General features: G+C 41.3%; 1 protein-coding gene across 3 annotated transcripts in view; it reads left to right on the top strand.

The window, feature by feature from the left end:
• The first annotated feature begins 329 nt into the window (after positions 1 to 329).
• LOC126390821 (calmodulin-regulated spectrin-associated protein 3-like) overlaps positions 330 to 12,266 on the top strand; it is a 25,743-nt gene continuing 13,806 nt past the window's right edge. For 2 of the 3 annotated variants that reach the window (XM_050045291.1, XM_050045293.1), the window contains exons 1-4: positions 330 to 642; positions 765 to 1,022; positions 7,997 to 8,274; positions 8,470 to 8,610. In XM_050045291.1, the coding sequence (XP_049901248.1) occupies positions 887 to 1,022; positions 7,997 to 8,274; positions 8,470 to 8,610 (555 nt within the window). In that variant the 5' untranslated portion in view covers positions 330 to 642; positions 765 to 886. The remainder of the gene's footprint in view (positions 643 to 764; positions 1,023 to 7,996; positions 8,275 to 8,469; positions 8,611 to 12,266) is intronic. The other variant, XM_050045292.1, reaches the window with a different exon arrangement.

Genomic DNA, 12,266 nt, shown 5'->3' on the forward strand with positions numbered 1-12,266 from the left:
TAAGAGTGTCAGTGGGAGTGACTGGCATCACTGTCATTTTTGTCACTTTGGTGTTGGCTTCATTTTTCAGCCCCAGAGGTTGCTGCTTGACAGAAAAGCATATGCATTAAAAGAGGAGCCACCATTTTGGATATAGTTTATGGTAAACTATACTATGAGCCTTCATGAACTCACTACAAGTTTACATACTTCAATAACTTCCTATGATACCACATGGGAATTTTACTCATCCAGTCCTAGGAACACCTTGTAGTGGATCAAATGCACAGAAATGAACCAGAATTTCGTTTCTTTGACATTCGTTGTCATTTTCTGCGCTTTGCAATACAAATACAACATTTCTACAGGTTAACTGGAAGGCTGGGGTTAAAGTCTGTGCCTTGCTTAATGGCACCTCCATGTGGAAGAAGGGGACACTGTCACTGACACGTACACTGTGATTCCTGTGGAAGTAGACATCTTCAGTCTGCGCTCTCGGGCAAAAACTGCGATGCTGTTTTTCTCCAGAGCATCTATTAGGAATATTACTGCTGCTCGCATGTGCTGACAATATGAAACCTTCGAGTTATCTCTGTGACATCTCCATTGGCCAAGTTGTGACGTTCACGGGGGCGTGGAGCCGCGTCGATATCTTATTGTGAGGTATGTTATTCTCCATATATCTGATTTCTGATTCATGTATGTGATAACATTGGGCCTCATGTTTCTATTTTCAGCCGCTCTGCTTAACTTTAAGTCGCCTTGTTGTCATTCTCATGTTTCAGTGTGTGTCTGCATCACAGGGTCCTCCCCCCTCTCTCCTCCTCCTCCATCCCTCCTCCTCACATTTTCCCGGTGCGGTCCTCCTCCTGCTGCCTCCGTGTGCTCCGTGCGGCGCAGCGCGGCCATGGTGGACTCTCCCAGCGCGATGAAGAAGACCTTCTCGGTGCCGGAGATCAAACCGCTGGACAAGTACGACTTCAGCCGGGCGAAGATCTGCGCCAGCGTCCGGTGGCTGCTGTCGAAATCGTACGGCTCTGCAGGTACAGGCTCCCGTCTTTCACTGCTCTCATCACTGAGGCGCTGCTTGGGTGGGGCGCTTAATAATTTATCCAGCTATATATGGAGCCGGAGTCAGACTTGTCGTTTTATTTCGAGGGGAACCTCCAGCATCCATCTGCCCAGCATCCATCCTCATCATCCACCGCTGCACTGGTGATCAGCCTAGTTAACCTGCGCGTCCCTCCCTCCCTCCCGGGCTGTGCAGATTTAGCTCCGCATGTAGGTTACCAGATTACTGAAGCATTTTTTTAGCCAATTACTGACGTGAATATGAGGCTTGTCAGGAGGAATCTCCTCAGTGGTGCATGATGCTTGAAGGTACTGGAGGCTGTCATCGCTGCAGTGCAACAAAGCCTTTTGTCAGGCTCCATCAGGCCCGTGGAGGGGTTCACCATCCTCAGTGTAACCTGCAGAGATAAACATAGATAGAACCATAAAGCCTATAGCACTATAATTGAATAAATCGACTGTAAACGACGCATAGATATGTGTTGGCTGGCAGCAAATGGGTCAGGGCCGCATAATATTTGTGTCAGTGTTACGCACGCACGCTGTGCTATAGCGCGTGGCAGTATAGTGAAGGTGACATAGTGGGTTTCAAGACAATGGAGTGGTTTTGATTAAAGCTGCTGCACGTGTCCACAAATGCATGCATTTAAGAATAAGTGCTATTCATATATCCCTTGGGAAATATGCTAGAAATGGAAAAGCATATTTCATGTTTATTTTGAGTGGCCCCAAAATACAGTGGGTGCACCAATGTAACACCTGCAAAGTCCAATGTAATCCAATGTACTACCACTGAGACAAATAACACAGTTATAAGGCTTGTTGTGTTCAAGTTTTGTTGCATTGGGTGACATCATACTGAAGGGGGCTCCTTTTAATGGGTGCAATTGATTACTTTCAGCTATGACTATCCATAACATGTCAAAAATATGTAAATAGAAATTGATAAATTAGAAAAAGCACATAATATTTCCAAGAGCCAAAGTTAAGTCTTCGAATTGATATTTTTTGTTGGATCAACGCTCAAAAATCCAAAGATATATTAATTTACACTGATGTTTAACAGAGAATATCTGGCAGCTGTGTTTAATAACTAACATTAATAATCAAAATTCAGTCATCTTATTGTTCCAGTGCTGATTCTGTTATTTCACACCAGCTTCAGTGCGAATGACACACTCCAGTCAATGCACCCTGTACGTGGGTTCAGCCTCTGCTGACTAACACCGTGATGTCACACTGTAGGCTCATACTGCAACAGTAAAGTTGCACAGTTTCTCTTTATGTAATGATCCATGTTTTTGTTTCAGTGCTGCAGTAATGGCTTCGGACAGAATTTCATGTTACATTTGTGTCCGGTCAGTCAGTGAGACAGGAGGAGAGATGAGCTGAAACCTCTCAGCAGGGGAGGCTATTGTTGTCTGTCAACTGGAAAATGCCCACCGGGTGCCTCATAGAATTTTAATGGAAGCCCTTAAGAAAATAGCGCTAATAAAGGCACACGTGGGATTCAAACACAATCCGGATTCAGCTGAGATTCATTCTACCTGATGCTGACAGAGGATGACTGCTCTAAAACAATTGTCAGGGACATTTCCTCCATGTTTTGTTGGTATTTTTTGTATCAGGCTGTGAATGTTTATCTCTGCTGTAGATTTGGGCATTTGATATGAGTGTCTGTAGGGACTGACTGGCCTCAAGTAGCCATGCAGAGAATTGCAATTTTTGAGAACATGTTAGATTTTTCGAAGTCATTTATTAATTAACATAAAGAGAATTAATGATCTCTGTGTCTTTTTTTGGTCTAGACAAATAGGCATTTAGACAACATGAGATGAAACATACAAGATGCTGATCTTCTTTACTATATATGAGAGTAAACTCAATATCTGAGCTTTTACAGATGGTCTGATAAAACAAGGAATCGGAGGACTTCAACTTGGCCTCTGGAAAATTCTAATGAGTATGTTTAAAGGAGTCTTTCACTGCTGAAAAACTAGGTAGTGTATGCAGTAGAAAGACACAGATACTTTAGAAATTGGTGCTGCATGAGCAGAGAAACCAGAGGATAACAGCTGCGGCATTCACTCTTGCTCAAAAGGTAGAACACGTACAACTACCAGAATGCACTGCGCCACACTCAAGACGCACTGCGTCATTGAGTGACTCAATGCAAGTTGGGCTGTTTTTCTTGAGGAAACAATGTGGCAGATGACTGACAACAAACTATCTTGAATTACAGTTAAAGGCGCCGTATGTAAGAATGTGACCAAAACGGTTACTGCACTCAAATTCAAAATACTGCCGCGAGTCGTGTCCGCCAGACACTGGCTTCTCTGCTGTTAACGCTGCTGCCGGGATACAGCGGAGGAGGAGCCAGCTGCTAATGCTATGTACAGGGACACTGCTAATGCTGCTTGCCGTGCTGCTAACGTTTGTTTCTTAAAAAAATCAGTCGGGTCGATGACCCACCTGCACATGGGCTACAATGTATGATCGAAAATGAATAACAGTTGAAAGTATTCGAAATGTCCATCCCTGTCTAGCTATGATGCTAGTTAGCCAACTTTGGCTAAAGCTTACCAGTCGAGGAGAAGAGTAGCCACTTCGACATCCGATTTCAAATTCTTCTCCGCTTTAAACCGTCTCCACCGTTCAAAAGCATCTCCTATATAGACCCTCGCTTTGCCTCGAGTTTTGTCTTGGCGTTTTTGGGAATCATAACGAGGTCATTTGGGTTTAGTCGCACCGTCAGCCATTGTAGCTCAGTCGTAACTGTAACTGATGCTGAGACTCTACTGACTGCGTGAGTGGTAGACGGCGGTGGGTGGCGCAACAGGCCAAAACACAAATTCAAAACATAAACATGACTTTCAGACCGTAAAAAAAAATGTTTAAATGCGAATATTCCGGCTGTACTATTGTTGTCGGTGAGATCAGTATGTTATATGAACATTATTCCTTAGTCTCTGTGACATATTAGGAGGATTTTACGACTATTTGCTTTAGATTTCTTACATACAGCTCCTTTAACAGTAACTTAAAATGTGTTTCTGAAAACATTTTAGGAGAGAAATAGGCAACGCAGTAACAGAATCTTGGCTCATGTTTGATCAGTAGCCTACTACTTAGTTTTACTGTTTGACCTAAGTGTTTTTCAGCCTCCATTTTTATAATACAGGACACAGTATGGCACCCACTTTCATTTTACAGCCAAACAGTGCACTAAAATGTGTTTCGGGTGCTTTCCCTCTCAATTTGTGTCTATACTCTTTCTGTCCATGGTGGCGGACGTACGAGAATGTGCTCTGTGGTTTGAGCTACAGCCTAGAGCCGGTGAGAATCCACTGGATGAAGCGAAATCCATAGGATTAGAGCCCAGAGATGAGCAGGTTGATCTGAGCGCTGATAACATGGAGGGAAGTTTACCACAGTTCATTCACACATACTGTCCACGTTGTTATTATGATACAAAGCTGGTTGAAAATCAGCAGCCCCTCATGAGTTTGTATACGTGTGATGACACTGGAGGGGAGATTTGAATGAATTATCTTGTCAATAACTTATATATTTTTGGTGATGTCTGTCTGATCATACCCAAACAATCCATACAGTGTTAGTGTTGTGCAGTGTTCGCTGCCTGTTTCTGTTTTTCCTCTGATTGAATCAAGTTAAATGGGTTAGCTGGTTCCTACTCTGCAGTCCAGTCTCATCGCCTCTGCTGTGATCAGGACAGAATGGCTACTTTCCATTTCCACCATTCCCATGGTGACGGCAGTCCTATTTCCTCCCAGTGCTGCAGAGTGTGAAAGGCGGAGGGTTTAACCCCAAACAGTGTGTGTCACACTGCAGTGGAGTGTGCGCTTTAACTGTTGTTTATGTAGTGACACACATAGAGGCTCCTATTCAAATTCACTGTGGCTATGCAGTAATTTCTCTCCTCCTCCGGATGGGAAGAAGGAGTTGCAGTTACATAAAGGTTACAGAGGGAAAGAGGAGCAGTTTTAGCCTCATTACGAGTCATAGTTAGATGTAAGGACAGATGAAGGAGAAGAGAGGAATTGGTAAAGGCTTTGAGGGAAGGAGGATTGACTGTTGTAGTAAATGGAAGCGATGTAGACTCTGATATTCCTTTAAGGAGTCCGCTCCAATCTTCAGGATTATCCTGACTCCCTGTACAGCCTTCCAGAGATGGAATATGGGTCAGCCAGGGAAGTGTGTGTTTTTGTATCCACAGTGTGTATGTGTCTATGAAATGACCCACTCATACTGGTTTGAGCTTCTGGCTGTGCAAACCATAGATCACTTGGCATGCACACACACACATACTTGTCTGGGGGACCTAGCTGAGCTGTTCATGCAGATGATGACATTATCTTGTCCTGCAGGCTCCCTGCAGTCAGACGCTGTCATTTACCGTCATCGCATCTCCATAGTGGGAAAACTTCTTTGCTTTTATTTTATCCAGTAGTTATTTGGTTTTCTCTTCCAGAACTGATAATATAGTGGAGCCGCAGTCTCCTGGCAGCCGCCTGTGTGACCATTGTAAGCCTTTCCACAGGGGACAATGAGTGGACAAAGCAATTAGAGTAGAACAAAGCAGGGAAGCTGACTCATTTTTCCCCATCTCTTATATCTGCAGGAAGGCAAGAAATATCTTACTTCTGCACCATAAACTTTATGGTTTTGTTTCTCCTCACATGCAGCGTAGAGAACATCCTTTTGTAGATGAATGGGTCCCTTTACTCTCTTGATAATTATCTCCGCTTGTAGAGTGGACTCTTTCAACTTCCGCCACCCACTAAAATATTAATTCTGAGCTCCTTTGAGTTCATAAGCACGGTTGTTGCTTTCCTTCTGTCAGCTCTGAGAGGCTGCACAGAAGTACTTTGAGCTGAATGTTAACTGCTGTTGATGATGTAACGTTTGTCATGTTCGCCATCTTAGTTCAGCGTCTTACTCTGCAAACACTTGCTTCTTAGCACCAAACACAACGTACGGGTGATGGGAATGTCTAAGTTTTGCAGATGTTTGATAAACTGTTGGACAGACTGACATTTTGACCAGATGATGGCACTAGGTGAAAAGTCAGAGGATCACCATAGTCATTAGGATTCATCCTCTGGGAACCATAAATGTTTGTACTAATTTTATGCAAATGCAAATCCATTGGGAAGATGTCGAAATATTTCAGCTTCAAAACTTTGAGCTGCAGATAGCGAAAGAGTAAAAGCCAGAGGATCCCAGGAGTTAACGCATCCAAAAGTTGTCATGGTTTCACTTACATCCAAAAATGGCAACTTTCTGATGGCACTAGAGGAAAGGTCAGGGGATCACCAAAGTTATTAGGATTCATCCTCTGGGAACTATAAATGTCTGCACCTTTTTTTGTGTGGGCACCCATCAACAGGGTAGTGCTGGGTGATAGAAAGACCATGTAACATATAAGGAATATTTTCAAGCAAGGTATAAATTTAGACAACACGGTTTACATCGATATAGGGTCAAGTTGTGTTACATAACGCGTACCAGTGTGCATCTCTCCTCTCTCAGACTCTCCACACAGCTCCGCCCCACTCACTCACTCACAAGTTCTCCAGCAACACTCAGAGAGACACAGAGCTGCTCCTCTGTTTAATCTGTTTGTTAATTAGTCTACAGTGGGACATCGGTCTTTATGCTGCACATAAATCAGTCTGTGAGATGAATGAAATTACCGCAGCACAGGTGCAATCCAGTGCTGCGCTGCTAGTCTGTGTGTGAGGTGGATCACAGTGCATCGTCATTCTTCTTGGCAGTTGTAGTCTAATGTGTGACACTGAAACAACACCTGTTTAAAAAAAGCAGCGACAACACAGACGTTTCATATACAAGACGTATATAACGCGGACAAAGTGTCTCTCGCTTCCCTCCCTCAGCCTCTCTGTTGATGCTCTGTGCATAAATAAGATAAATAGCCTAAATAAATAAAAAGATTTAAATCATTTTCCAGCACTAGATTCATTTAAAAGGCCAACAGATGGAAAATGACTTCTTAACTCCCTTCACAAAGATTTTTATTTATTTTAAACTACAATGGATTTGGGCCTACTTTTATAGTCACATTATAGTTTTGTGTCCTGTGCTGCAAACCTTTAAACCTCTGTAGCTCCACTGCTATGTGCAAACATGTTAATGTAGAGCCCTACTTTTTATTTTATATGATTTTTCATGTACATGTTGTGCAGCTGTATATTTTCAAATGGGAATAAAATCCCTGTCTTTGTATTTTACTGCTTTTATAAAAGTGCTTGTGACATCTCAAATGTGGCTTTGACTTGCAACTGAAAACATGTCGCCCATTTTGTAGAAAATACCAAGATATATATCTTGTATCGCCTGTAAATACCAAAATATTAATTTTTGTCCATATCGCCCCGCCCCACAAGACAGTCTTAAAATATTTCAGAAAATAAGCAGAAACTTTGACCTGTAGATGGTGCAAGAGCAAAAGTCAGAGGATCACAAAGGTGTTAATCCTCTGTGCTGAAAGAAGGGTGAATGACTCGCAACACTGCAGGACTCTTTGCAGAAAAAAAATGTAATTTATTGTACCGTGACGTACGTTTCGAGCTGTGTGCTCTTCGTCAGACGTGACCTGTGCACCAGGTATATTTCTCTTATGTTTTATGACAATCCATCCAAATGTTGTCACGGTTTCACTGAAATTAGAAATTGAAAAGTCAACCTGCTGGTGGTGCTAGAGTAAAGGTCAAGGGATCAGCAAGGTCAGTAAGATTAATCCTCAGGGGAATATGAATGTCAGTGCAATTTTCATGGCAATCTATGTAATAGTTGTTTAGATAGTCTGGACTAAAGTGGTGGACTTACCGACAAACCGACATTTCCATCCGTAGAGTCACGTGGCTACAAAGCTCAATGAGACTCTCCTCTTTCCTTTTTTTAGAAAATGTCCCTGTGGAGTTGCGGGAGCCGCTGTACAAGGACCAGTATGACCAAGAGCACCTCAAGCCAGCCGTCTCCAAGCTGCTACTCTCCCCGGAGATCTACTGCAGAGCCCAGGCCCTGCTGGCACAGGCGCAGGGGGTCTCTCAGCCAGCGTCACAGGGGTCCCCGGCGGACAACTCGGCCCTGCTTCAGTTCCTCATTAAGAAAGGTTTCGCTCCAAAGGTCCAGGATGCAGACGTCACAGAGGAGGACCTCAGCTCCACCCCTATCAAGACGGTGGGTGTATTGGCGTGATGTGTTTGTGTGTAGCTGTTTGAGTGTATCAAGGTGTGTGTGGTCCTTTGTTGTAAATGTTTATCTCTAAAGTATAACATACTATGAATATTAAAGTACTGATTTTATTGGTTAAATGTGTCATTGTATGTTCAGGTCGGTCAGGTGGTTAAATTGTCCCTCTTGTGATTGGTGCAGAAAGCCCACCTCGCCCTGATTGATGCTCTGATGACGCTGGTTGCTAAAGACACGGTGGGCAGGGTGAAGATGGCGGCGGAGGCGGAGCAGATGGGTGTCAGGGCTCCGTGGGAGAACGCTCTACTCTTCTGGGTCAACAGGGTGAGACCACAAATTCGGTTAAATATTTGATTAGAGGACAGGTCACTGTTTTTCACTCAAGACCTATTTAAGATGTGGTTTACCATCACTGGCAGCGTCAGCAGTGAGAACCACTCTGCTGCAGCTTCTCTTTTGGATTGTTTGAGCCTTCAAAAAACTGTAAGGAATCTCTTTTTAGGAAGCTGAAGTTCTCAAAACAATCTAGAGATGTATTTAAATTCTACAAAAACTTCTGAATTTCTGTCTGACTTTATTATGAAAAGCTTTCAGTTTCTGGTGTGGATGTAGCCCAGAGAAATAGTCAATAAAACCTGATAGCAACCGATGTTTGTTTGTTACCCCCTTTTTCATCACCAGACCACCATTGGTACAGGTGTCTGTCTGTCTTTTAAGCTTTTTGAGAAGTAGATATTTTTCTTTCTAAGCAATTTCTTCATTGGACCATTAAAAAAAAAGCCAAATGAAAAACTGCAACAGTATCGTGAGTTTCCGAAAAACTGTTGCATGCATATTGCATATTGGCAGTATGTTCTCAGGTTGTCTGTCTGTCCCGTTCTCATGAGTGCAATATCTTAAGACCAGACTTGAGGGAGTTTCTTCAGCTTTGGCACAAACATCCACCTGGACTCAACAATGAACTGTTTTGATTTTGGTGGTCAAAGGTCAAGGTCACTGTGACCTTATCTGTCTCATTCTCCTGATATCTCAAGAAGGCCTTGAGGGGAATTTCCTCAAATTTGGCACAAACATCTTCTTGGACGCAGAGATAAACAAATTAAACTTTGGAGAAGGAAGTAGTGTGTGCTCAATGACCGTCTTTATCATATGACACTCAAGAAAAAACGCAGTTGGTCTTGAAGTAAAGGGTCAGCACGAGAATACTTGTGGGGGCGTGTCACTTTCAAAATGTCCTCTCATTGTTATCCATTGCTGTCACCTACCTGTGCTCAGTTTTTAAACAAGATTGGGTGACACCCCCCACCAAGCGTATAAATATTTTTTGCTTGACTCCTGTCCATCCAGGGTCAAAACTGGTCAGTGTTTTAATGTAAGCAGCCATGGTTTTTGAATAAAGGCTTTTTAGCTTAATTTAAATGCATCTGTCCCTGCTACAGGCTTGAGTGCCTGAAGTTCATTTTTTCTTCCCATAAACAAATTTGGTAGTCAAAGGTCGATGGTCAAGGTAACTGTGACCTCACAAAACATGCTTTGGGCATAACTCAAGAATTATATGCTAAGCAGGACAAAATTTCACACAAATGTCTAATAGGATGAAATGATGAGATTTTATATCCAGAGGGTCAAAGGTCAACTTCACTGTGACATCATGAAGTTCTGCAGAAACTCTTTTCTGGCCTTTATTTAACGTCATAACTCAGGAACAGAAGGGGAGACATTTGTTCACATACTGAATTGGTGACACTAATCTTGGGTGTCCATCTTAAAACTGTGCCGATTGTATAGATCATCTGTGCTGCCGGGATGAAGAGATGTGTGTGAAGCATCCATGTTTTAGAATATGTAGCTTCTTGGCAGCAGCATCCATATTTGAAGCATTGTCAGCTGTCACGCCTACGTATGAGTCTAGACAGACATGGATGTAAATTGCAACTGCAACTTGACTGGTTTGCGGAGGCGTACAGCCATGAGGAGGTAATAGTAGTTTTTATTTCATTTACACAGGATGTACTTGCCTGTGTGTCATTATTTGACTCTGACAATGATGGTGTTTTAAGTTGAAGTGCTTTGGTTTTTATATATCATGTCATTTCAGTAAAGGCTGCTTAAGGTTTTTGGACTTTATGTTTATGTTTATTTCGGTCATTCAACAAAAAGTACAACGTAGCACAACGTAGTATCTCTTATAATTTTAACCGAAAAAGGTGTAGGCTGAAGCTATAAGCTTATGACGCCTACCCTTCTCACCTAGATACAACTAGCAGAAAAAATATCTTTTGTGATGATTCACAAAAGATATTTTTATGGGNGCACAACGTAGTATCTCTTATAATTTTAACCGAAAAAGGTGTAGGCTGAAGCTATAAGCTTATGACGCCTACCCTTCTCACCTAGTTACAACTAGCAGAAAAAATATATTTTGTGAAGATTCATAATTTACACCATTTCCTATTTCAGTTGAAATGCAAAGGCAACAGTACCAACCGATTACACATCACCAGTCAACAATGTTCCGCAGCAACAAACAAACAATACTTAAAATACCTAATTCCCAAAAAATCAAACATTTTGCTTGTGCGTATCAATCATCTTTCCTCGAGGAGACTTTTAAATCTTTGAAATGTCTCACATAATTTCAATTCATCCTCAAGATTGTTCCATAAATTCACCCCCTTTATAGAGATGGACATACATTTAATATCAGTCCTAGCTTTTATTTTTTTAAACATATATATTCCTCTAAGTTCATACTTAGAATCTTTTTTTTTCAAACATATTTACAATTTTACTCGGCATAAACTTGTTATGAACTTTATACATTAGCTGCACAATCTTGTAATCTACTAAATCAAGGAATTTAAGTGCTCTTAATTTTACAAATAAACCATTAGTGTGCTCTGTGTACTGTGATCTTGTGATGATTCGTATGGCTCTTTTCTGTAAAACAAAGACTGATGCTTGTGTTTAAAATGTATTTAGTTTTATTGTGCAGCACTTTGTATGTTCTGAAAGGTGCTATATGAATAAAGTTTATTATTATTATCATCACGTAGATTTGTCAGTAAAGAGAACAGTGTATATTGCATAATTTCCATAAAAAGAGCCATTTAATGTGAATCTGAGTTTGTCAAGTTTGAGATGTTGCATCACTTCCCTAAACCACTGAGTCATCAGATATTTTTTTATGCACTGGTGAGGGACTAGTGTGTGTTATTTCAGCTCATGGGAGGGATATACAATTTTAAATGGTTGCATTTTGTACAAAACAAACAAAATTACAGCATTAATCAAAACCAGAAACTGTAAAAATGAAATTTGTCATTTTCAATTTCCACATAATGTGATAAGATAAACACATCCATAACCACATCTTTCATATGTGCTGATTTTATAAGTTCTGTTGTTCTATTAATCTTTAAGCATCCCTGTTACACATCTGGCCAACTCAACAGATAAAACCTTACATTCTTTCGTCTTTACTGTAATCTTCTCTGTTTGCCTTGATGTTAATTTTAACACCTTCTTTTATTTATGATTTAGTTTGAGATTTACTTTATGTTTACTTTTAGTTTTATTGGTGCATGTAACATTTTTTAGATTGATTTTGTCACTTTGTCTTTGTAAAATTCTTAAGGAATGTGTCACTGCATATATATTAATGTATTTTTTTTTTCTGTCGACCATCGAATATAATCCTTTACAAATAAACCAACAGAGTAAATTCAAGATGTGTTCATGGCAAACAGAATCTCAACCCACTGGTTCCAACACTGATAAAAGTTTTACACAATATTAGTCACATCACTGGCTCAGCTGTGAAACTAATCACTAGATTAACTATTAAATCTCAGACACAGTGTAGAGGTCCTGAAGGTCCCGGAGGTCCTGAAGCAGCAACACTTCCTGACTGCAGTTTCAGGCTCCACAGGTGTCGGGGGGGCTCGGGGCTCCATGAACCCTGTAGCAGTGAAAATAAT

This window comes from Epinephelus moara, chromosome 5 (assembly GCF_006386435.1).
Source record: "Epinephelus moara isolate mb chromosome 5, YSFRI_EMoa_1.0, whole genome shotgun sequence".
Lineage (NCBI taxonomy): Eukaryota > Metazoa > Chordata > Actinopteri > Perciformes > Serranidae > Epinephelus > Epinephelus moara.